The sequence below is a fragment of the Oncorhynchus tshawytscha genome, linkage group LG07, assembly GCF_018296145.1.
Source record: "Oncorhynchus tshawytscha isolate Ot180627B linkage group LG07, Otsh_v2.0, whole genome shotgun sequence".
Lineage (NCBI taxonomy): Eukaryota > Metazoa > Chordata > Actinopteri > Salmoniformes > Salmonidae > Oncorhynchus > Oncorhynchus tshawytscha.
Genome location: NC_056435.1, coordinates 651,162 through 677,732, shown reverse-complemented (window position 1 = coordinate 677,732; position 26,571 = coordinate 651,162). Strand labels below are relative to the sequence as shown.

Genomic DNA, 26,571 nt, shown 5'->3' with positions numbered 1-26,571 from the left:
TTACGGAGTAGCCTAGGTCTCGCATGGTCACAGAGCTCTGTATTGAAACAGCAAAACACCACAATTAATAGTTTGAGTTTGTGACATTTCATTTGTAAAGCCAGGTGTTATAAATCCCAGCCAGCTCATGTAGTAAGCTGGATCATTGGAGAGGATGAGGTCCACCAGCACATCCAGTTATCTCCTGTTTACACACTACATGGGTCATGGTCTTTTCATTGCATAACACCATACAACCTACATTACGCATCGTATTACTTGGTATGAACTCAAAACCTGGGAATCTGTGAGCAACGCTGTGACAACGTCAGCACACTTACAGTAAATCCTAGTGAACGGTGGTTCTCCTTACGCGGCCTGACGCTCTCGGTGTCTCTGTCTGCTTCAGGGCTGCCTGGCTGCATTCCTGCACCACAAAACTAGGTCTCCATAGCAACTGCTGCTGCAGCAGGTGGATGTGGCGTGCCTTGATGACATCATCAGCCAGACTGGATCAGAGATGCCCATAGCAACCGATCTTCAGGGCTGTCAATCACAACATGTTGTGCATCTGAAAACTCAACACCCAGCTTTAAGAAGACACTGATGCGTCAGATTCTTCCTTCCATAAAGCCTGAAGCTAACTACTGAAGGAAAGACAGACTCAATATTGAAACTCCTCCATGGAAATGTATTTCCCAGATCAATCTGTTTTCTATACAAACACAAAATGTAACTCTGAAAATACATCTGGTCTGTTTTTGCATGACAGTCTAATCCAATCACTGGCCTGCTGAGAGAAGGGAAGGAAGTGCCCATACTCCTCACTGGCTTTGATTAATCCTCCTCCAATCAGCTTTTGATTTGGATTAACATCTTTTCTATGGGTAATTGCTCAGTTCATGTTTGTCCTCTGGTGGCCACGGTACTTCAGTAGATCACAGGTCATTGCCCTGAATCCATCGCTAGTCATAATCGTTGAAATGAAATGAATGCCCGTTGTCTTTACAGTGAGTGTGTCTGAATTCATGGCTAACCCCCATGGAGAAGTTCTTTTCCATCAATAGAATCATTGGAAAATCAGAATGATTGTCCAACGATGAATCAAGCAAAAATGCTGATGCCTGGGTCGGGAGCACTTCAGTTTGCATAATAGCTATGTCCCAGGGTCACTGCAGTCATTCCATGGTTCTGGGGGTTGGAGATATGAAATAGCAGGACCTCCCCATGTGCATATTACAGTATAGGGCCATCCATTCTGTTGTGTTGCACCAGTACTGTCATTAACCTTCCAGGTACAATACAATCTGCTGCTGCTAGACAATCAGTCACTGAGGGTACCTGTATAGAGATTTCAAAGCCAGAGAACTCAATAACTTTTCTGTAATCTGATTAACCATGGGAAAGACCAGTGTAGGAGCCTGAGGGAGAGAGTTAATTCTAGCCTATAGTAGGGACTGGATCTACCTGTGTAATGGTTATTGATCAGATCTGTGTGTGTGTGTATTTGTGTGTTTTTGTTTGATGTGTGTGTGCACACACACGTGTGTGTGTTCAGCAATCTTCCATATGGGAATGAGAGGAGAATGAGTGGACCAGGCATTTACCACAGTGAAGGTTTGAAGATTTATGAAAATATCAAAGGGACTGGGAACAAAACAGGCACATGTTATATTAACATATTGGCCTAATTGAAGGATCACACTTTTTTTATTTTCCAGGAAAAGCTCAAAATAATCTGGTGCCGAATGCAGAGTCAAAATGGCTGTGCATTATTTGGGGATGAAGCCAGAAAGTTTTCTCCCGCTGTCACAGTTTTTTCCTTGTGAGGAACGGTGCCGGACATCAATCCTTTGGGAGAGTGCTGTTCTAGTCATGTACAGTGAGAATCAATGCATGAGGTGACACTCAAACCAGAAGGAGAGAGAGACAGACAGACAGACAGACAGACAGACAGACAGACAGACAGACAGACAGACAGACAGACAGACAGACAGACAGACAGACAGACAGACAGACAGACAGATGCCACAAGCAGGACCAGATGGCTGAGAAGAGTTAGAACAAGAGCTCTGATTGGTCGACGGTGCGGTAGCTGTGTAATGTGTACTGCTCACAACAGTCTGGATCCTACTGCAAAATGCCTCAAGTTCACTTTGGGGAATGAAAAAAGTAGGACAGATAAACTTCAATTCAAATCAAACCCCAAAATAACACAAAGGAGCACAACACCATGAAAGCCCCAGAGCCACTTTCGACGTCGTTGGCACAACACAGCAGCTGCCTCTCTGACTTTGAAGGCCTCTCTCTCTACCTCTGATGAAACGTACCTACCTGAAGAGACAAATAATGTCCAAGTCCTAATAATATTCTATTCATGATATCATATTCTAACACATATTCTTATCCCAAATAAACCAGTGGACAAAACCAACTAATAGATTAAAATGGACGCCGGTTATCTTCTCTGAAGCAATGCAGAATTGATTGATTGAGTCAATCCATATTGATACACATAAACATCAGGCTAAATACGTTGAGGGAATGAAATGAGGCTAGAGATGGAGATTGATATTTTCTAACCCATCAATTCACCTCAAATGTCAAATGAAATGTTATAAGCTAAAATTGATTTAAATGAATCAAGTCTAATACGATTCTGGATTAAAATAGGACATGTCAAGTATACTGCTGTATGAACAGACATATAACTTATTTACCAGCTTAGATGACATACGAAAATGGTTGAATGTCATTAGTTTGATATATAAAGCATGTTGATATGAGCCTACAGCACTTTGATGCCACTTCAACAATACTGGTGACACGCACAGATAAGACGTGTTACATTTTACAGCACGCCATGCAGTATGCACCAATAGGGGCTCCTACACGTGTAGCCAGCACTACTGAGGTGGTTAGTAAGGAAAGTAAGTAGCCTTCCAATCTTAGGGAGGACACTATAACCACAAGGCCTCTGAGTTGGTTGAACCACCACAAGGCCACTGAGTTGGTTGAACCACCACAAGGCTACTGAGTTGGTTGAACCACCACAAGGCCACTGAGTTGGTTGAACCACCACAAGGCTACTGAGTTGGTTGAACCACCACAAGGCTACTGAGTTGGTTGAACCACCACAAGGCTACTGAGTTGGTTGAACCACCGCAAGGCTACTGAGTTGGTTGAACCACCACAAGGCCACTGAGTTGGTTGAACCACCACAAGGCCACTGAGTTGGTCGAACCACCACAAGGCCACTGAGTTGGTTGAACCACCACAAGGCCACTGAGTTGGTTGAACCACCACAAGGCCACTGAGTTGGTTGAACCACCACAAGGCCACTGAGTTGGTTGAACCACCACAAGGCTACTGAGTTGGTTGAACCACCACAAGGCCACTGAGTTGGTTGAACCACCACAAGGCTACTGAGTTGGTTGAACCACCACAAGGCTACTGAGTTGGTTGAACCACCACAAGGCTACTGAGTTGGTTGAACCACCGCAAGGCTACTGAGTTGGTTGAACCACCACAAGGCCACTGAGTTGGTTGAACCACCACAAGGCCACTGAGTTGGTTGAACCACCACAAGGCCACTGAGTTGGTTGAACCACAACAAGGCCACTGAGTTGGTTGAACCACCACAAGGCCACTGAGTTGGTTGAACCACCACAAGGCCACTGAGTTGGTTGAACCACCACAAGGCCACTGAGTTGGTTGAACCACCACAAGGCCACTGAGTTGGTTGAACCACCACAAGGCCACTGAGTTGGTTGAACCACCACAAGGCCACTGAGTTGGTTGAACCACCACAAGGCTACTGAGTTGGTGCTACATTAAAATGTACCAAATGAATAAACGTTTCCCAACATATTTAGAGGAATATGAAAATTCAAATGTTCTTTATGTTCAACAATGTGCCTTACACTGGTATTCCAAGGCATGAGTTGGCTCAGATAAGAAAGCCCTCTAGACTGACAGGCGATGGATCACTGAGATGTGCTACATCTGCAAATATGAGACTGGACAGGAAGTCTGGGGGAAAGCAACCATTTTAATAGTCTCCTAAACCTGTGGACACAGTATACCACATACAGGTATGCACAGACAACACATGATCCAATACGCTGAAATGATTATGTTTAATATGTTTGGATAAAGTCAACAAAATGCTAATAATTATAGTTCAAGTCCGCCCCCTGCAGTTGTAATCACTTAGTATTAGCTCTTCTACCCAGCTGTGCTGACGTTGTTCAAATCTGCATCAAAGCCAATAAATTCAATAATTATTTGAGTCATTTTTAATTCACATCATCAATTCAAGGTTGCAGTTCTGTTGTGATGCTTGGAAACTGCTCATTTAGTGGGTCCAAACAGAGTCAGCGGGGATGCTGGTTGGTCGTTTGAGTGCAGTGAGGGGAGTTTCACAGAAAGCATGCAGCCCAGCCCGTTGCCTGGAACCAAGCACACATCAAAACGGAAGCTAAGTATTCCCCGTGACGCTTCTGTCAATAATTGCTGGTGGAAAAAAACATTTCTCCCTGCACTGCAGACGGCTGTATGGGTCCACTAACACAGGAAGAGTAAAGGCCTAGTGAACTACTTTTGTGAAAAAATATTTATTTATTTTATTTAGTTTTAACATTCAGATTTTTCAGCACCCCTACTTCCTGCGGCTATGGTTGTGTGTACTTGTGTGTGTTTGTGTGTGTGTGAGTGTGTTTGTGAGCTTGTGTGTGTTTGTGTGTGTGTGTGTTTATGTGTGTGTTTGTGTGTGCTTGTGTATGTGTTTGTGATTGTGTGTGTATATTTGTGTGTTTGTTTGTTTGTTTGTTTGTGTGTGTTTGTGTGTGTGTGTGTTTGCGAGTGTGTGTCTGTGTGTGTGTGTGAGAGAGTGTGTGTTTGTGTGTGTGTGTGTGTGTGTATGAGTCTATAGCCAGGGGAGCCAGGGACTTCGAATCAACTGTTGTCGCCAGTAATAACTGCCCTGGTGCAAGATGTCCACGGAGTATGGAGTATGTCCACGATCCCTGCCCCCTCCCTTCAGGATGAGTCACAGAGTCGTGTCCTCTAAACCGGGCCAATCCCCGCCCTCGAAAACACTGACAACACTAATACAATAGAGTGCAGGCAGGCAGAACCCCACAACACACCTCCTCTCAGGCAAGGGACTACACTGTTCTCTGATGATAGGGTTTCAGATGGTGTTGAAGCTCCATGTTGATCAAATGGATCCGGTACACAAAGCAAGCACTTGGGATTCAATGGACAAATGAAAGACTATTCACTCTCTCTGAATATTAAATAGTCTGTCACCCTTTATGAGGTGTTGAGTGATTTTGGTTTCAATATTTCTCAATCCCTGCAATATGGCTGGATAGTGTAAAATCTAATGCTGTTCTTGGGTATATCAAGGGACTATTCAACTGCTTTTTGTAATCTATTCACCTTCCATGTTTCCACAACAGGAAAGGTCACATTGTGTCACGAACCATGACATGGTGGGGAGTGATAGTGTAGAGCTGAACACTATACAGCAAGTCGCTAACCGATCGCTGCAGCTGTACATAGTCCATCTGTAAATAGCCCACCCAATCTACCTACCTCATCCCCACACTGTTTTTATTTTATTTACTTTTCTGCTCTTTTCCACACCAGTATCTCTACTTGCACATGTTCATCTGATCATTTATCACTCCAGTGTTAATCTGCTAAATTGTAATGATTCACTCCTATGGTCTATTTACTGCCTACCTCCTGATGCCTTTTGCACACACTGTATATAAACTTTCTTTTTTCTACTGTGCCATTGACTTGTTTATTGTGTTATTGGCTTGTTTATTGTTTACTCCATGTGTAACTCTGTGTTGTTGTCTGTGTCACACTGCTTTGCTTTATGAACATGTTCTCAACTAGCCTACCTGGTTAAAATAAAGGTGAAATAAAATCAAATAAAAAAAAAAAGGTTTGGGCCAGTCATGTAACCCTGGCCTGACAGACCATGATAGCTGGACTGTGACATTTGACTGTGACAGACTGTGTTCTTATGTGTGACTGGTCGCTGTTTTCTGTCACAGCATCACCACAGACCCTCCTCTCCTCTCCTCTCCTCGTCCTCCTCCTTTCCTCTCTCCTGCCCTCCCAACCCTCCAGCTCTCTGGCCCAGCATCACAGCTCTCTGCTCTGTCCCCCGTCCCTCCCCACCACATATGCACCGTATGGCTTTGGCTCTGAATTCACAGAGCCGTGACCTCTAAACTGCCCCCCTGTTTGACCAACACCATGATACAGGACACACCAAGCCAAGGTCAAGCCCTGGGCACCAAAGTTACCTTGGCATCACTAACTGGCAACTTTGCTGAATGAACTCTTTTGAACTCCCAAAATTAAGATGGATGCAGTTCGGGGGGGCGAAGAACAAGGAAAAGTTTGCTGTGTCTATTGCTCGCCGGTGATAGTTTGGATTAGTTTTAGTTATGTAAAGCAGTCAGAATTGGAACAGCTTTCAAAGCCAAACGTTAGCGCAGCCTTCCTATGTTCAGGTTCTGAGGAGGCTGTCGTTTCCTTGTCATTCCTTGTCCTTTTCTCATTTCGGGTTTTCTCTTCTCCTGCGTTGGCCCGGGCTCAGCTTTCATGCCATGTGAAGTTTATTTCAGTACACGGTCCAAACTTCCAATATTTACCTCAAACTACACAACTACAACAATCCAAAAGATGAAAGATACAGAAAAACAAATAGAATGTATGATCTTTTTTTGGCGGTTATTTCAAGTTATACAAGGACCACCCAAAAGACCTCTCACTATTTACTACAGCTGAGGTTGAGAGATACCGCTCTGTCATTTAATCTCTTCCTGCTTCTCTGGGAGTTGTGACTCCCAGAGAGACAAGGTGAGTGTTAGACTGGGGTTAAGCAGGGCTAATCCAATCCACAGGGAACAACAGCATAGTACCTGACTGGAACCCCAACACTAAAAGCTGACTAACACCAGGGGCATTACAAAGTAAGACTCAGAATGAGTGGTGCTAGCAACGCCAGGGTCGTGGGTTCGATTCCCGCTGGGGTCATACTAACAAAATACGCTCTACTAGGGTCTACTTAGCTTAGGATAAAGCATCTGCTATGCCATACATACTGTATCCCTGGCATCCATGCTGTAGTTCTATAAGTGGACGAGAGCCTCTGGGTGGATGACTAACGGTTGGACTGGGGTAGTGGTAGCAGGACAGGCAGCCAGCCAGCCAGCTACAGTACAAAGCAATGGTGGTGTCTGTACTGTCTGAGTCACCGAAGGCGCTGAGCACGAGCTAATTACAGAGCTTCAGGGTAACAGAGGAGAGCTGAGAGAAACAGAAGAACGTATAGCAGAAAGTGGATGCTCTGGAAATAATGAGGAAACGACCCTGTGGATGTGATTCATTTAACCATCATTTATAAGCCTAACCATTGTTCATACTAACTGGTGTGGTGTGTACTAACTTGAACAGTTTTAGGTTATTGAACAGTAATGCAAGACGTATTAAACCAGCTCAACTGGAGGTAATTGTAGGTGGTGGGAATTACTGGAGTATAAAGCCAGAGAAGTTCTAGCTACACCACCTGATAAAGCCAGAGAAGTTCTAGCTGTACCTCCTGATAAAGCCAGAGAAGTTCTAGCTACACCTCCTGATAAAGCCAGAGAAGTTCTAGCTGTACCTCCTGATAAAGCCAGAGAAGTTCTAGCTGTACCTCCTGATAAAGCCAGAGAAGTTCTAGCTGTACCTCCTGATAAAGCCAGAGAAGTTCTAGCTACACCTCCTGATAAAGCCAGAGAAGTTCTAGCTGTACCTCCTGATAAAGCCAGAGAAGTTCTAGCTGTACCTCCTGATAAAGCCAGAGAAGTTCTAGCTGTACCTCCTGATAAAGCCAGAGAAGTTCTAGCTACACCTCCTGATAAAGCCAGAGAAGTTCTAGCTGTACCTCCTGATAAAGCCAGAGAAGTTCTAGCTGTACCTCCTGATAAAGCCAGAGAAGTTCTAGCTGTACCTCCTGATAAAGTCAGAGTAGTTCTAGCTGTACCTCCTGATAAAGTCAGAGTAGTTCTATTAATAAAGTCAGAGTAGTTATAGATACACCTGATAAAGTCAGAGAAGTTCTATTAATAAAGTCAGAGTAGTTCTAGATATACCTCCTGATAGTCAGAGTAGTTCTAGCTCCACCTCCTGATAAAGTCAGATAAGTTCTAGATACACCTCCTGATAAAGTCAGAGTAGTTCTAGATACACCTCCTGATAAAGTCAGAGTAGTTCTAGATACACCTCCTGATAAAGTCAGAGTAGTTCTAGATACACCTCCTGATAAAGTCAGAGTAGTTCTAGATACACCTCCTGATAAAGTCAGAGAAGTTCTAGCTACACCTCCTGATAAAGTCAGAGTAGTTCTAGCTACACCTCCTGATAAAGTCAGAGTAGTTCTAGATACACCTCCTGATAAAGTCAGAGTAGTTCTAGCTCCACCTCCTGATAAAGTCAGATAAGTTCTAGATACACCTCCTGATAAAGTCAGAGTAGTTCTAGCTACACCTCCTGATAAAGTCAGAGTAGTTCTAGATACACCTCCTGATAAAGTCAGAGTAGTTCTAGATACACCTCCTGATAAAGTCAGAGTAGTTCTAGCTACACCTCCTGATAAAGTCAGAGTAGTTCTAGCTACACCCAATGGCAGAACATTCTCAGAACACAAGGAACCAGTTTGAATAGGTAATTCACAGTATCACATATATCTTAGACAGTTCTATGATGGGAGTTCAATGCAATTATTCTCATTTAGTCTGCTGGAGATGAGATGGGTTCCAGTATGGCCAGGATCTATCAACCTAATTAAGATCCTTCTGTAATTCCTGAGTAGGAGGTAACGTTCACCCTCTAATTAGAAAACCCCCCCTAGAATACTTTTCCCCACTACCATAAAATGACAGACAGGATTAATGTTGGTAGTCCTGCAGGGCATAATATTAACCATTTGGGACAGTGTTCCTTCTCTTACATCCCACTTTCATCTGTAATAACCCAAGGTAAGACACCATCATATTTCACCCACAGTCTGAATCTTAAATGGTTTCTTTCTCCCCCTCCATCTCCCCTAGCGACTGTGGCTGTTGTTGGATCTCTCTGGAGACGTGTCCGGAATGCAGATGGAATCCACTCAGACATACAATAACTTGAGGGGAATAAATATGTCCTAATTGAGAGAAATGATGTAATATTGATCTGGGAGCTCTGAACTCTTGGCATTGCGCGGAGCTCGGCTGCCACTGTGACATTTAGAAAGAAGGAGAGAGGAAGAAAGAGGGAGAGAGAGAGATGAAGAGAGAGGGAGAGGCAGTCAGCTGCAGTGCAGTGCGCTGCCTGGCAGAGATGAGGAAGAGACGGGCATTCGACTGTGAAAATGGCAGAGTTCCTTACCGCCACAGTTTCACAGGAGCTTCCCAGCCTCCCTGTCCTTCCTCAGTACTGCTGTTCTAAGACAGGCTTAATTCAAAGTACTGTCTTCATCACAGTAATGGAACTATCTAGGACTGAGCTAAAGGAGTGGGGATGGGAAATATTACAAACCCTAGCTGGTGGCATTTATATAGTATGATATGCACAGGAAAGGCTTTTCATAGGTAACTCACTGGAGTCAATGCCTTTGAAAAGGACACTGAACAGTAAATGTGTTTAAAAAGTCGAGAGGACAGTAGAGGTCCTTTTTATTCCCTGAAATTCACTGGGTGTACTCTTGATGGAGTGATCACATAATGTACTGGTTCTTGCTTAAGGTTAGACACAACATGTCGGACAAAGTAAAATTAATTCCATCCTGGGCCTTGCTTACTCTGACTATAGTGTTTCCATGTATGGCATGACATGCCAAAGAAAGAGCGTGGAATAAGACAAAAAAATCCCTATTACTAGGCTATTCAAAATCAAATACAAATTCACTATAATTGTAGGTTAACTCTGTAAGCCGCCCTGCACAATCAATGAACCAATAGCATTTCCTTGGCCTATATATTCTCTCCCAGACTCATGGATAGAACGTTTGGAGTGTAGCATGATGTAACCAGTCCATCCAGTATGTATAATAATACAGTCCACACTCAAAGCGCTGTCCATTTCGTTGTTAGGCTTTGAAACAACATCCACAACAACCATGTTTTCCACTCAGTTTCAAACTGTTGGTGAACTTCTTTCTTCAAATTGATCCATCACAGTGAGGTGAGTTGTGAAAGCACAATACTGTTTTGGTGACAAGTGTTTGATGTGGTTTTTGATGAGATTTTGCATGATGACTGCCGGTGTGGAGGTAATAAGATCACAGCAACAGCCCTTACTGCACCGTTTGTATTATCTTGTCAATCTGTAGAATCAGCCTCCCAAATTTAATTGAAACCTTCACCCTCCTCTCTGCCCCTCCCGCTTGTGCTTCTCCCTGGCTCTCTTGTGTGTGTGTGTGTGTGTGTGTGTGTGTGTGTGTGTGTGTGTGTGTGTGTGTGTGTGTGTGTGTGTGTGTGTGTGTGTGTGTGTGTGTGTGTGTGTGTGTGTGTCTGGCAAATGCAGTTCAAAGATGAGGGAGTTATGCATTCTCCTTAACAGACTTCACTTAATTGATGAGTGACAACTGTAATAGTTAGCTAATGATATTATTGTCAAGGCAGTGGTATAACTGGTAGCCTTTTCCTGCAGTCAAATGACCTAGTGGCCTCATGGGTGGAATGTTATAAAATCATTTTCATAATTTCATAACTAATAAACATTATTTCAAAACCCGCCGAAAATCTGGTGTTTCTATGTCAACAGTTTTGTTATATTTCAGTCTTCTGTGATGTGTATAAAGTGTAATATTGGGATGCAAACTCAAGATGTAATACATTTCATCTCTATATCTGACATGGTGCAGGTGTCTTCTTTTTACGCCCATAACCATGTTGTAACAGTTGGGTTTTTGCATAGTTGTTAAAACTTAAAATGAAACATTTGAAGGGTTTTCATTCCAAAGCGCTATACATCCCCTAGGGGTATATCGTTCCCTTTCAGCACAATCTGATACGTATCTAGAAACATGGGTTACGATACGATACCAGAACCAAACATGTTCATAAGGAGGAAAAACTCTTCCATTCGGTTATATATCACTGACAAGCTCTTAGCTTTGCCATTATACTTGTTTGATTATGGGGGGGACTAAGCTTTTAATTGGCTTTTATAAACACCCTTAGACTGTGCTGGAGAGAATCTGTCAGGCTCAGAGAGGTTTGTATCTCCATCCATCTGTTTGTATGTCAAATTGATATAATGCAGATGATAGTAATTATTTAATGCAGTAGAGTACATTCTGATGAAGGGCCTATTTATGTCTGTTTTAACTTAAACTGTCTACATAGAACATGTATGTTACTATGTGCGTCACTCACTGTCAATACACTGTGTTGTTACCAGATGGAAAAGACTGCTCGCTGACTTTTGTGGCCCATAGTTTGAGTTTGAGTTTGAGTTTATTTATATTTTTACAGGGACAGTGCACATTAATCAACGGTTCAGTAAAAGTGCCGGTTTTAGCCAGCCGGCTAATTTTCAACCGCAGTCCCTGGGCAGGTTATTAAAAACAATTACAATATAGACACTGAGGAAAGCCTGTGTTCAGGGTCACAGTGGTTAGCAAGGCAGTATTCAACATGGTGTTCCTCCTGCACTTTTCCATTCATCAGGAGGGTTACATAATTATGTGTCTCTTTCTGCAGGGTTAGTGTTTGAGAGGCTGGCCCCTCGCTTCTCCTCCTGCACGTCCTCAGACATGGTGTGGCAGAGGGTGTGTTCTCCTCCTGCACGCCCTCAGACACGGTGTGGCCGAGGGTGTGTTCTCCTCCTGCACGCCCTCAGACACGGTGTGGCAGAGGGTGTGTTCTCCTCCTGCACACCGTCACACATGGTGGGGCAGAGGGTGTCTTCTCCTCCTGCACGCACTCAGACACGGTGTGGCCGAGGGTGTGTTCTCCTCCTGCACGCCCTCAGACACGGTGTGGCAGAGGGTGTGTTCTCCTCCTGCACACCGTCACACATGGTGGGGCAGAGGGTGTGTTCTCCTCCTGCACGCACTCAGACACGGTGTGGCCGAGGGTGTGTTCTCCTCCTGCACAGCCCTCAGACACGGTGTGGCAGAGGGTGTGTTCTCCTCCTGCACGCCCTCAGACACGGTGGCAGAGGGTGTGTTCTCCTCCTGCACGCCCTCAGACATGGTGTGGCAGAGGGTGTGTTCTCCTCCTGCACGCCCTCAGACATGGTGTGGCAGAGGGTGTGTTCTCCTCCTGCACGGGCTCAGACACGGTGTTGCAGAGGGTGTGTTCTCCTCCTGCACAGCCTCAGACATGGTGTGGCAGAGTGTGTGTTCTCCTCCTGCACGCGCTCAGACATGGTGTGGCAGAGGGTGTGTTCTCCGCCTGCACGTCCTCAGACATGGTGTGGCAGAGGGTGTGTTCTCCACCTGCATGTGCTCAGACATGGTGTGGCAGAGGGTGTGTTCTCCTCCTGCACGTCCTCAGACATGGTGTGGCAGAGGGTGTGTTCTCCACCTGCATGTGCTCAGACATGGTGTGGCAGAGGGTGTGTTCTCCTACTGCACGCGCTCAGACATGGTGTGGCAGAGTGTGTGTTCTCCTACCTGCACGCGCTCAGACATGGTGTGGCAGAGGGTGTGTTCTCCTACTGCACGCGCTCAGACATGGTGTGGCAGAGGGTTGTTCTCCACCTGCATGTGCTCAGACATGGTGTGGCAGACTCCTACTGCACGCGCTCAGACATGGTGCGGCAGATAGCATTCTTCTGGGCTACCTTGCTCAGGACAGGGAGAGACCACTACTTATACAGGTGAGGATTATTCTGGGCTACCTGGCTGGGCTAGGCTCCAGACAGGGAGAGACCACTACTTATACAGGTGAGGATTATTCTGGGCTACCTGGCTCCAGACAGGGAGAGACCACTATTTATACAGGTGGAGTATTATTATGGGCTACCTGGCTCCAGACAGGGAGAGACCACTACTTATACAGGTGAGGATTATTCTGGGCTACCTGGCTCCAGACAGGGAGAGACCACTATTTATACAGGTGAGGATTATTCTGGGCTACCTGGCTCAGGACAGGGAGAGACCACTATTTATACAGGTGATTATTCTGGGCTACCTGGCTCAGGACCACTACTTATACAGGTGAGGATTATACTGGGCTTGGCTCCAGACAGGAGAGACCACTACTTATACAGGTGAGGATTATTCTGGGCTACCTGGCTCAGGACAAGGAGAGACCACTACTTATACAAGTGAGGATTATTCTGGGCTACCTGGCTCCAGACAGGGAGAGACCACTAATACAAGTGAGGATTATTCTGTGCTACCTGGCTCAGGACAGGGAGAGACCACTACTTATACAGGTGAGGATTATTCTGGCCTACCTGTGTCACGACTCCGACCGAAGGACACTCCCCTTCCCGTTCGGGTGGCGCTCGGCGGTCGTCATCGCCGGCCTACTAGCTGCTACTGATTATTTCCTCCCCCTCCTTATGTGTTGATTGTGTGCACCTGTTTTGAGTTAGGTAGTAGGCTTTATTAGTCAGCCGGCCCGCAGGGTTCCTTGTGCGGGATTAATTATTGTGATCGTCTGTTTGGTGTACTTATGTGCACGTCTATTTGGGTTTTGTGTTTTCCCATTTTGTGGGTTTTCCCTGGACGGTTTAAGTCCCCCTGTGTGGGGCATTTGTTTGTTCAGTACGCCCTGTGTTTTGTGAGGGTTGGCTTATGTTCAGCGTTTGTGTCAGTGCATTAAAATAGCACTCCCCTGAACTCTCTGCTTCCTGCGCCTGACTCCTCACCCACTACACTCAGACCGTTACAACCTGGCTCCAGACAGGGAGAGACCACTACTTATATAGGTGAGGATTATTCTAGGCTACCTGGCTCAGGACAGGGAGAGACCACTATTTATACAGGTGAGGATTATTCTGGGCTACCTGGCTCCAGACAGGGAGAGACCACTACTTATACAAGTGAGGATTATTCTGTGCTACCTGGCTCAGGACAGGGAGAGACCACTACTTATACAGGTGAGGATTATTCTGGCCTACCTGGCTCCAGACAGGGAGAGACCACTACTTATACAGGTGAGGATTATTCTGGGCTACCTGGCTCCAGACAGGGAGAGACCACTACTTATACAGGTGAGGAGTATTCTGGGCTATCTGGCTCAGGACAGGGAGAGACCACTACTTATACAGGTGAGGATTATTCTGGGCTACCTGGCTCAGGAGAGGGAGAGACCACTACTTATACAGGTGAGGATTATTCTGGGCTACCTGGCTCCAGACAGGGAGAGACCACTACTTATACAGGTGAGGATTATTCTGGGCTACCTGGCTCAGGAGAGGGAGAGACCACTACTTATACAGGTGAGGATTATTCTGGGCTACCTGGCTCCAGACAGGGAGAGACCACTACTTATACAGGTGAGGATTATTCTGGGCTACCTGGCTCAGGACATGGAGAGACCACTAGTTATACAGGTGAGGATTATTCTGGGCTACCTGGCTCCAGACAGGGAGAGACCACTACTTATACAGGTGAGGATTATTCTGGCCTACCTGGCTCCAGACAGGGAGAGACCACTACTTAAACAAGTGAGGATTATTCTGGGCAACCTGGCTCCAGACAGGGAGAGACCACTACTTATACAAGTGAGGATTATTCTGGGCTACCTGGCTCCAGACAGGGAGAGACCACTACTTATCCAGGTGAGGATTATTCTGGGCTACCTGGCTCAGGACAAGGAGAGACCACTACTTATACAAGTGAGGATTATTCTGGGCTACCTGGCTCAGGACAGGGAGAGACCACTGCTTATACAAGTGAGGATTATTCTGGGCTACCTGGCTCAGGACAGGGAGAGACCACTACTTATACAGGTGAGGATTATTCTGGGCTACCTGGCTCAGGACAGGGAGAGACCACTACTTATACAAGTGAGGATTATTCTGGGCTACCTGGCTCCAGACAGGGAGAGACCACTATTTATACAGGTGAGGATTATTCTGGGCTACCTGGCTCAGGACAGGGAGAGACCACTACTTATACAAGTGAGGATTATTCTGGGCTACCTTTCTCTTTCTTTCTCTTTCTCCTTCTCTTCTCCCATAGGACCAGAGCCCTAGGACCATGTCTCAGGACTACCTGGCCTGATGACTCCTTGCTGTCCCCAGTCCACCTGGCCGTGCTGCTGCTCCAGTTTCAACTGTTCTGCCTGCGGCTATGGAACACTGACCTGTTCACCGGACGTGCTACCTGTCCCAGACCTGCTGTTTTAGACTTGTTCTCTCTCCCGCATCTGCTGTCTCTAACTATGAATGATCGGCTATGAAAAGCCAACTGACATTTACTCCTGAGGTGCTGACACTGTTGCACCCTCTACAACCACTGTGATGATTATTATTTGACCCTGCTGGTCATCTATGAACGTTTGAACATCTTGGCCATGTACTGTTATAATCTCCACCCGGCACAGCCAGAAGAGGACTGGCCACCCCTCAGAGCCTGGTTCCTCTCTAGGTTTCTTCCTCGGTTCCTGCCTTTCTAGGGAGTTTTTCCTAGCCACCGTGCTTGTACACCTGTATTGCTTGCTGTTTGTGGTTTTAGGCTGGGTTTCTATACAGCACTTTGTGACATCGGCTGATGTAAAAATGGTTTAATAAATACATTTGATTGATGTGTAGTCTCGCTATTTTCTTCTGTTTGTTGCCTAATGATCACGACCCTGATGTCTTTCCCCCTGTCAGAGCTGCTGTAATGCATGCTGGGAAAATATATATGAAGAAAATATAAATGAATAAATATCAGAAAGCCACGCCCCCCAAATGACCCCACCCCTTTACATTGCTTATGCCTGATTTGCGTTGAGTCTACGTTAAATTCAATGCCCATCATGGCAGATCTGAACGTAATGCGAGCACAATGTGACTTTCCTACATCCAAACCTAATGCCAAGTGATAATAAACGTACATACCATGCACACTTTTGACATAGTGGAAGATACATACTGAATTTATACTGTTTTTCATACTAACATGGACCAAGATATGTGTTGCTTTTGCATATATTGGTTCATTTGTTTTGCAAGATCCGGTTGATTGGACGGTTGATTGGGTTAATTGGTCTTGCAGGATGTTGATGCCATTGATTTAAAGAGTAAGAATAGGATGCAATGTCCAACCCAAAATATAAGACGGTTTACTCCATTGTTTGTACACAATATAATTGTAAAACAATTAATCAGTTGGTTGCACCATTAATTCACTTAATATTGAGGCACGAAATAATGCAACATGTATCTTTTGTCAAGCTGGATGCTCAAAATATGAAATAAGATTATTAGAGTCATGCTTCTTCAGTAGTGGAATAAAGACAATTAGTCCGTGAATGTTGTAAATAAATACTGTGTGTAAATACTGAAGTGATGTACGATTGTTAATAAAATTGTTCATATACCAATTTTCTATACTGCTTCTATATGTATAGCCTGCAAGTACATTGACAAAATAAATCATTGAAGTTCTATCCAAACCTAAATGACATGAAAAATATATATTTTCAACTTTCAAAACTGAACGTAGACTGTCGGGCATAGCCGTCTTTTCAATGACATTTTGCTAGGCCAAATGACACCCCATCTCCTCCCCTTCCTCTCCTCCTTTTTCTCCTTTTTGATGGAAGTGAGGCCTGTGTCAGTCAGACCAGAACAAACAGCAACCACTCAACCAGGCCAGCTGTGTTGCCTGTGTGTTGGTCTCCCAAATGACACCCTAGTCCTTCTACAGTGGACTCCTTTTGACCAGTGCTTAGAGAGAGAGGAGGGGCTCTGGTCTAAAGTAGTGCACTACAATGGGAATAAGGTGCCATTTGGGAGACCAACACACAGGCAACACAGCTGGCCTGGTTGAGTGGTCACTGTTTGTTCTGGTCTGACAGACACAGGCCTCAATTCCATCAGACACAGATGAAATGTTAGCCTGGTGGAGGACAATGAGACCAGAGGATGTCACCCACCCAGTCAGCTCCACAAAGGACCAACATCATTTAGAAATGACCAGCTGTGTGTGTGTGTGTGTGTGTGTGTGTGTGTGTGTGTGTGTGTGTGTGTGTGTGTGTGTGTGTGTGTGTGTGTGTGTGTGTGTGTGTGTGTGTGTGTGTGTGTGTGTGTGTGTGTGTGTGTGTGAGGCAAGCTAGCCCCTCTTTCTGTCACTGACCCAGCAGAGGATGCATTGTTAGCTCTGAGGAGATCTTCCTCTCTTACACTGAGAGAGCAGAGAGAAGGGGGAGGAGGAGTGGGGGAGGGTGCTGCTCTTTATGATGGGGTGGGGGTGGGGGGGGTGGGGGGTGCTCCTCTTTATGAAGGGGTGGGGGAGGGTGATCTTCTTTGTGAAGGGGTGGGGGTGGGAGGGTGCTGCACTTTATGAAGGGGTGGGGGTGGGGGAGTGCTCCTAAATGAGTCACCACTATTCTCTTTGGATAGAAGGTACTGTACAGTGTTGTACTCACTGACTACATTAAGAGCATTATGATAAAAGCATTATGAAACATCCATCCTTGGGAAAATACAGACACCAGATCAGGACCAAGGTGAAACACATGACTTTTTGTTTGGTCTACTTTTAGACAGAGTGGGATGTTACTTACATTAGCAGGCAAACATGTCATCACTTCTTTAGGCTGCAAAAGGTCAATACAGGTTCACCATTTCCTCTGCTAACCAATCTCTCATGAAAACACACCTAGAGTGCGTTAGCAAGGAGGGTACAGTCCCACAATGCAACACTGTGAACATAATGCATCTAATGGTATAACAGACTCACAGACACAATGAGGTATCTGATTTGTTCGGCTGGGTGGGCCTTGAGGAGACACAGTAATGCTGCCCACCCAGGGCCACAGCAAGCATTTATACAACACATTTTAATTAAATAACTATTAGGGAATCGATTGTGAAATTGTAAGAGAAAAAATAGGTGTTGATTAATTTGGGCCTGCAGTTTACGGCTCCCTCTCTTTTCATCTCCTGTCCTCCTCCATTCCTTCTCCCCTTTCTCCATCTCTCCTCTCCCTTCCTCCCTGCTGTCTCTTCTGTCATTTCTCCTGTCCCCCCATTACTCTCCTCTCATTTCCTCCATCTCTCATCATCCTTCCTTCCCTCCTTCACTCCTGCTCTCTCCCTCACTCCTCTCTCTCTCTATTCTTCCCTTTCTCCATCCCTCCTCCTCTCTTCTCTTCCTTCTCTCATGCTCACCAAATTAACTGTCAACTGTAACCATTTATGTTTATATATTTTATGAGGGAATGAATATTAAACATTCCCCTCTCTCTTCTCTCTCTCCCCTCTCCACCACCTCCATCCCCTCTCTCCACTCCCTCTCCATCCATTCTCTCTCCCCTCTCCCCTCTCCATCCCCTCTCTCCACCCACTCTCTTCACTCTGCACCCTCTCTATACCCCCTCTACCCCCTATCTCCCCTCTCCACCCCCCACTCTACCCCCTCTCTCCCCTCTCCACTTCCTCACTCTAGCCCCTCTCTACCCCCTCTCTACCCTCTTTCCCCTCTCTACCCCCTCTCACTCCCCTCTCCACCCCCACTCCCATCCTCCCCTCTATACCCTCTCCACCCCTTCTCCCACCCTCCCCTCTCCACCCCCTCACTCCCCTCTCTCCACTTTCTATCCCTTCACTTCCCTCTCTCCCCTCTCCACCCCCTCTCTCCTCTCCACCCCCTCTCCTCTCTACCCCCTCTCCCCTCTCCTTCCCTCTCTCCACTTTCTATCCCTTCACTTCCCTCTCTCCCCTCTCCACCCCCTCTCTCCTCTCCACCCCCTCTCCTCTCTACCCCCTCTCCCCTCTCCTTCCCTCTCTCCACTTTCTATCCCTTCACTTCCCTCTCTCCCCTCTCCACCCCCTCTCCCCTCTCCACCCCCTCTCTCCTCTCCACCCCCCTCTCCTTCCCTCTCTCCCCTCTCCACCCCCTCTCTCCTCTCCACCCCCTCTCCTCTCTACCCCCTCTCCCCTCTCCTTCCCTCTCTCCACTTTCTATCCCTTCACTTCCCTCTCTCCCCTCTCCACCCCTCTCTCCTCTCCACCCCCTCTCCTCTCTACCCCCCCCTCTCCCCTCTCCTTCCCTCTCTCCACTTTCTATCCCTTCACTTCCCTCTCTCCCCTCTCCACCCCTCTCTCCTCTCCACCCCCTCTCCCTCTCCTTCCCCCTCTCCCCTCTCCACCCCCTCTCTCCTCTCCACCCCCCTCTCCTCTCCACCCCCCTCTCCCCTCTCCCCTCTCCTTCCCTCTCTCCCCTCTCCACCCCCTCTCTCCTCTCCACCCCCTCTCCCTCTCTACCCCCTCTCCCCTCTCCACCCCCTCTCTCCACTTTCTATCCCTTCACTTCCCTCTCTCCCCTCTCCACCCCCTCTCTCCTCTCCACCCCCTCTCCTCTCCACCCCCCTCTCCCCTCTCCCCTCTCCTTCCCTCTCTCCACTTTCTACCCCCTCACTTACTACCCTGTCTGAGGTGGTGACATGAACATGTTACCGTGACAATGAGAGTAAGTGACAGGATTTTGTATAGCTGGAACTTCAAACAGGCTCCCCCACATGTATTATGAATATGTGACTGGGAAACCATATTAAAGCACGGGTGAGCATGAAAACACAGGACCCCCACCAATCCAGATACACTGTAGTTCAAAACCTGATCTCTTCCATGTTGAAACATGTTTGGATACAGAGGAGATCAACAGTGTCTACAGAATTTCCTGTGAATTTTCCCAGTCAGAAAATGCAGAAACTTTCAGGGAAGTAAAAAAAATCAAGTCTGTGATTTGACTGCTGCCTTAGTTGCTCAGTATAGCATATAAGCTTCTGGCCTAAGCACTGTCAGTGAATGGACTGTGTAGAATCACCCTCCATCCCCAAACATTTTATCTGATAAACCACATAATGACTCGCACCTCTTTTCCTGATTGCCACGTTGCACCTCTGCCTCCTGTGTTCATCACCGTGACACATTTACATCAAAGGGAAACCTCCATCATGACCCATTTTCTCTCCCTCCACAGCTGCTTGTGCTCTGGGCCAATCACAGCGCGGCAGGAAGTATCCCATGTATCCCTGTGATGAGCGGCTGGTTAGGCACACTAAAGAGCATCATTCATGCTCAGTCACTCCAGAAGCGATCCAGGCCAATCATCAGCAGGAATACTAACATCAACCCATTTTAAATGACAGAAAGGTTCATCCCCCATATTATCCAGGTGATCAAACACAGACAGTGTCCATGTTGTATGTTGAGGTAAACCAGATCAGATGCTTTTCGCCATTCAGAGAACATACAGAATTTAACATGTTGGATCGCTGCAGAGCTCTCAGGTGCTCCCTGTGTCCAAGTTGATTTCGCCTTCCAAATAAAGCATCGCTGGCAATTTCATCTTTCATTTCAAGTAGTGTGATATATACTGAGTGGCCCATGTTGACTCAAATCAAAGTTTATTAGTCACATGCACCGAATACAACACGACTCCAATACTTCCCACAGTTGTGTTAAGTTGGCTGGATGTCCTTTAGGTGCTGTATATTCTTGATACACACGGGAAACTGACACACACAAACCGGTCCTCCAGGCACCTACTACCATACTCTGTTCAAAGGCACTTCAATGTTTTGTCTTGTCCATTCACCTTCTGAATGGCACATAAACACAATCCATGTCTCAATTATCTCAAGGCTTAAAAATCCTTGTTTACCCTGTGTCCCCTGCTTCATCTACACTGATTGAAGTGGATATAACAGGTGACATCAATACGGGATCATAGCTTTCATCTGGATTCACCTGGTCAGTCTATGTCATGGAAATAGCAGTTTCTGTACACTCAGTTGAAGTTGTCCCAGTAATCTCAGTAACAACCACACTGAATGGTTTTCTATTCACAGCAGGCTAAAGTGAGTGTAAAGCCTACCCATCTTGAATCAATGCAAATATCCCCTTGTAAAATGATCTACTAAGGTAAAACATTACTGTGGTACTAATAGTGACCCTATCTTTGGTTAAAGTAGCACACAGAGACTGTGCTTGTCTGGGAACATAAACCCGTTGGTGTCTTACCTAACTGCAGCTCCAGGATGCTGAGTTTGCTTTCTGAGGGGAACAGGATCTTTGGAGGCTTGTCTGTCAGAGGGGCTGGAAAACAAAAAGAAAACACACATTACAATTCATTTCCACACTTCTGACATTTGTCCGTTGAGCCATATACTTATGAAAATGTCTTCGTAAACCCGAGCGCAGCGTTGAAGAGTGAGAGGAGAACAAAGTGCAGACACCGTATGGAAGCTGAAGCAGTAGACAGAGGGAAACTGTTAAAGGATATCCCCTTCTCCAAAAGCCTCAAACATCCATCTACTTCAAAACTTTACCCTGGCAACCGTTTTTAATCCCAGCTAGCGGCTTCACTACCTTATGGACCAAGCACGTCAGTGACTAGACTGGCTGTGCTACAGTGTGAACACGGATGCAGGTTGGATGGGTATTTACCACAAACCCCGGTTTATTCCCTGTTATGTAGGGAAGGGCTTCAGTACCGTTCACAGGTATCTTAGCAGCTATTTACATATGTCAGATTCATATGTCAGATTGTTGCGACGACTCGTCACAGCAGAACAAAATACCTATAAATAACCCATTGGTGAATTTCCTCCAACCTCGATGTTGAGTGAGATGGATCAAGTCAGCAACAGAGGGAGGACAAGGGGAAATATGTAGTGTGTGACTGGAAGTGCTATCCTGTCACGATGAGCTTAATCGTACCAAGCTGCGTTTGACAGGACGCTCGTTTTTCAGCCGCCCGGATTCCAACTTGCATGCGCTCCGGATGCATTTAAAGTGGCTACGTTTGGTTTAGTCTTTGTGTATTCTCAGACTACACCAAGAGAATACATCTAATATCCATATTCTGTGAAGTGCTAGCCTATTTACCATCAACTTTTAAAAATGTATCCGCGCTGCAATGAAACATACTCTTGGGTACGACATATGGCATCGCTGAAATCTGTATTTGTATTTATCTGTCATTGTTGTTCAAAGCCTTTAACTCAGAGGCAAATAACTGGTGGTGGTGGTGGCAATGTATACCGTAAGAAGCAGAGGCAACATAAATAGGCTTTACAAAGGAGGAGGTAGGAACCCAGGAAGTGGGTTGAAATGTTGAATCTTAATTTGATCACAGCAGGAAATGAAAAGTTGTAGTGTATTCAAGGTTTAAAAGGGATTCTAAAGTTTGCAATTTCCACTTGTGTCAGACTTGATTTGCCCTAACTAAAAATGTATCACCCTTTAAATTTTTGTAAATTTTTGTAAATTTTTTATTTTTTATAATCCACACAATAATTCACATTTCCTGTTGCTGCAGGATTATCTTGCTGCTGTTGGTCAATTTAAGAGCTGTTCTTGTTATCCTTCTTGTCAACTAATGTTCTCTGTCCAATAGAGTGTTCGGCTTTTTATCTGCTTCTATAGCTTCACATGTCATATTTACCAAAAGTAATGACTAATCATGCTCATTATTCACAATGTAAAGGTCAGGGTCTTCTGCAGCGAATGCTTCAGCTAAAGAGGTCAGCTGTACATTAAACAGCACATGAACACATGCACGGTGCATATAACAGTTATAAGAAGGGACAAAAGCAATCTAGTACAATGACAAAACTAGAAAACTAGTTGGGTCTTCCCTTAGACCTGAATTCAAACGGATCATTAATGGAAGGTTTCTTATGTAACATACTTCCTATGAAACAAGTAAAATATTCTTCTGATCAGCAATTATCCCCCCCCATGTTCTACTGTAGATATGCATAATTAATGAACACTTGTTTGATACTGCAGCGATGATAAAATTGTAGCTATGAGAGGTCACAGATGATTCACCATTGTGAAGATACTGGTTTCCAGTCTGTTTCGACCCCCATTGGAATACACCAGCCCCAATTAGGCCTAGCGAGAAGTAACAAAAGATCTGCACTTAGGGCCATCCCATGATCATTAGTGCTTAATTGGGCACCCTCTTCAAAGTGGCATTGGAAAGTCCTCATATCTAAGATACTTTTTTTAAGAGTAGTAAGAGTATGAACACTCAGTCTGAGTCTGAAAACGGTCAGGGAGAAACTCTTATAGGGGAATGAATTCTGGCACAAAACAACACGGCAGCTGTAGAGTAGGTAGTAGTCAGAGGTGTAGGTACACTGTGTGGTGTTTCCTGTATGTGTTGCCAGTCTAGTCTGCTTGCTCATTAAAGAACAGCAGTTGAATGTGTTAATTTATCATCAGGTACAAACAGCCTTCACTAAATCTATTTGGGGGGATACCTGTGTCTTTCTATCCAGTGTTGCAACAATTTGGCATGGTCCATACCGCTTTGCAACTGCATCTTGGTGAGACAAAAGCAGGACTGAAAAAGGTCATTGATGTACCATACACAGTCTTAGTGAAAAATAACATCTTTGGAGCAAAATGGATGACATTTGGGAGTCAATGGTTCTCAATTGACACATTAAAGCCTATTCTCTGGTGACTGTGTGAAATGACTCTCCATCATGCAGTGATAATGTAGTGCCGTCTCAATTCATGACTAATGAGCCAAACCATGACACCGTCCCCATTCGAAGAGAGAGCCGAGACCAAACCACGACACCGTCCCCATTCGAAGAGAGAGACAGGGCCGAAACCAAACCACGACACCGTCCCCATTCGAAGAGAGAGACAGGGCCGAGACCAAACCACAACACCATCCCCATTCGAAGAGAGAGACAGGGCCGAAACCAAACCACAACACCGTCCCCATTCGAAGAGAGAGCCGAGACCAAATCGTGACACCAAAACAAACTCAAACTAGAGCCTCGATCCACTAAATGTTTCCCTGGCGGGAGCAAGAGCTGGGCTCCGCTCGCGGAAAATCTCATTATGTTAATGACCTTTTTCTTTATGAAATATGCATTGAATATTTTGTTTAATCACGACATGAAAAAGAAAACACAGTCGTCCCCGATAATGATTAGTCCCAGATTGAGGCAGGCATGAACAGGGTACAAAAAGTCTGTGGACAGCGTTTTGGCAGAAGGGTGACCATGGTTCTGATAACCGAAAGAGAGAAACTGAACAGTACTTTGCTTTGATGAGAACTCATAGTAGTACCACAGTGGACTCAACATTGACCAATGATAGGCCAAACACAATATGTATTCAGAGTTTCCTAAATCCATTGGTATTGACTGCGAGGCAGAATATTAATAATGGACTGCTTGGTGAGATTCAAACAGGAAATTCATACCACACATTACCTTTGATGTAACCAGTTATGGATTTATCTGATTATAATTTATTCTTTGAGATGACTACAGACATCCACAGACACAGACACACACACAGAGTAGGTACTGTATTGTAGGTTATCCTCAGGGACTGGCTAGAGATGTAGCTGGACCTGGATGGAGCCACCTATCTACACGACCTTCCCTATCTCCATAGGATTCTGGAGCTAGCTGCCTCATAATCCCTGTCTCTGTAGGGTTCTGGAGCTACCTGACTACCCTTCCCTGTCTCTGTACAGTTCTGGAGCTACCTGACTACCCTTCCCTGTCTCTGTAGGGTTCTGGAACTACCTGACTACCCTTCCCTGTCTCTGTAGGGTTCTGGAACTACCTGACTACCCTTCCCTGTCTCTCACCTCCTCCCTGTAGGCCGTCTCGTCGTTGTTGGTGATCAAGCCTACCACTGTAGTGTCGTCAGCAAACTTGATGATTGAGTTGGAGGTGTGCATGGCTATGCAGTCATGGGTGAACAGGGAGTACATGAGAGGGCTGAGAACTCACTCTTGTGGGGCCCCAGTGTTGATGATCAGTGGAGTGGAGATTTTGTTTCCGACATTCACCCCCTGGGGGCGGCCCGTCAGGAAGTCCAGGACCCAGTTGCACAGGGCGGGGTCGAGACCCAGGGTCTCAAGCTTAATGATGAGTTTGGAGGGTACTATGGTGTTGAATGCCGAGCTGTAGGCAATGAACAGCATTCTTACATAGGTACTCAGTGTGCAGTGTGATGGCGATTGCATCGTCTGTGCACCTATTGGGGCGGTAAGCAAATTGGAGTGGGTCTAGGGTGACTAGTAGGGTGGAGGTGATACTGATCCTTGACAAAGCACTTCATGATGACAGAAGTGAGTGCTACGGGGCAATAGTAATTTAGTTCAGTAACCTTAGCTTTCTTGGGAACAGGAAGAATGGTGGCCATCGTGAAGCATATGGGGACAGCAGACTGGGATTGATTGAATAGCACTGAGACTGCACTTGTGAAGGTGGTAAATGACCTTTTAATGGCGTCAGACCGAGGCTCTGCATCTGTCCTCGTGCTCCTAGACCTTAGTGCTACTTTTGATACCATCGATCACCAAATTCTTTTGGAGAGATTGGAAACCCAAATTGGTCTACACGGACAATTTCTGGCCTGGTTTAGATATCTGTCAGAAAAATATCCGTTTGTCTCTGTGAATGGTTTGTCCTCTGACAAATCAACTGTACATTTCGGTGTTCCTCAAGGTTCCCTTTTAGGACCACTATTGTTTTCACTATATATTTTACCTCTTGGGGATGTCATTCGAAAACATAATGTTAACTATCACTGCAATGTGGATGACACACAGCTGTACATTTCAATGAAACATGGTGAAGCCCCAAAATTGCCCTCGCTAGAAGCCTGTGTTTCAGACATAAGGAAGTGGCTACAAACTTTCTACCTTTTTTTTTTTTTTTACCCCCTTTTCTCCCCAATTTCATGGTATCCAATTGTTAATAGTTACCATCTTGTCTCATCGCTACATCTCCCGTACGGGTTCGGGAGAGACGAAGGTCGAAAGCCATGCGTCCTCCGAAACACAACCCAACCAAGCCGCACTGCTTCTTAACACAGCGTGCATCCAACCCGGAACCCAGCCGCACCAATGTGTCAGAGGAAACACCGTGCATCTGGCGACCTGGTTAGCGTGCACTGCGCCCGGCCCACCACAGGAGTCGCTAGTGCGCGATGACACAAGGATATCCGTATTGGCCCACAGACCTCCCGGTCGCGGCCGGCTGCGACAGAGCCAGTGGCCTAGACCACTGCGGCACCCGGGAGGACCCAAACTTTCTACCTTTAAACTCCTGTCCCAAGAAACAAAGAGATCTTCTGTTGAATCTGACCATTAATCTTGATGGTTGTACAGTCGTCTCAAATAAAACTGTGAAGGACCTTGGCGTTACTCTGGACCCTGATCTCTCTTTTGACGAACATATCAAGACTGTTTCAAGGACAGCATTTTTCCATCTACGTAACATTGCAAAAATCAAAAACTTTCTGTCCAAAAATGATGCAGAAAAATTAATCCATGCTTTTGTTACTTCTAGGTTAGACTACTGCAATGCTCTATTTTCCAGCTACTCGGATAAAGCACTAAATAAACTTCAGTTAGTGCTAAATACG

General features: G+C 45.7%; 1 protein-coding gene across 2 annotated transcripts in view; it reads right to left on the bottom strand.

Annotated features, from left to right (window-relative positions):
* The window catches only part of LOC112267659 (interleukin-1 receptor accessory protein-like 1), an 810,683-nt gene that overhangs the window by 539,989 nt on the left and 244,123 nt on the right, over window positions 1-26,571 (bottom strand). For both annotated transcript variants that reach the window (XM_042323751.1, XM_042323754.1), the window contains exon 6: window positions 21,175-21,249. In XM_042323751.1, coding sequence (XP_042179685.1) covers window positions 21,175-21,249 — 75 coding nt within the window. The remainder of the gene's footprint in view (window positions 1-21,174; window positions 21,250-26,571) is intronic.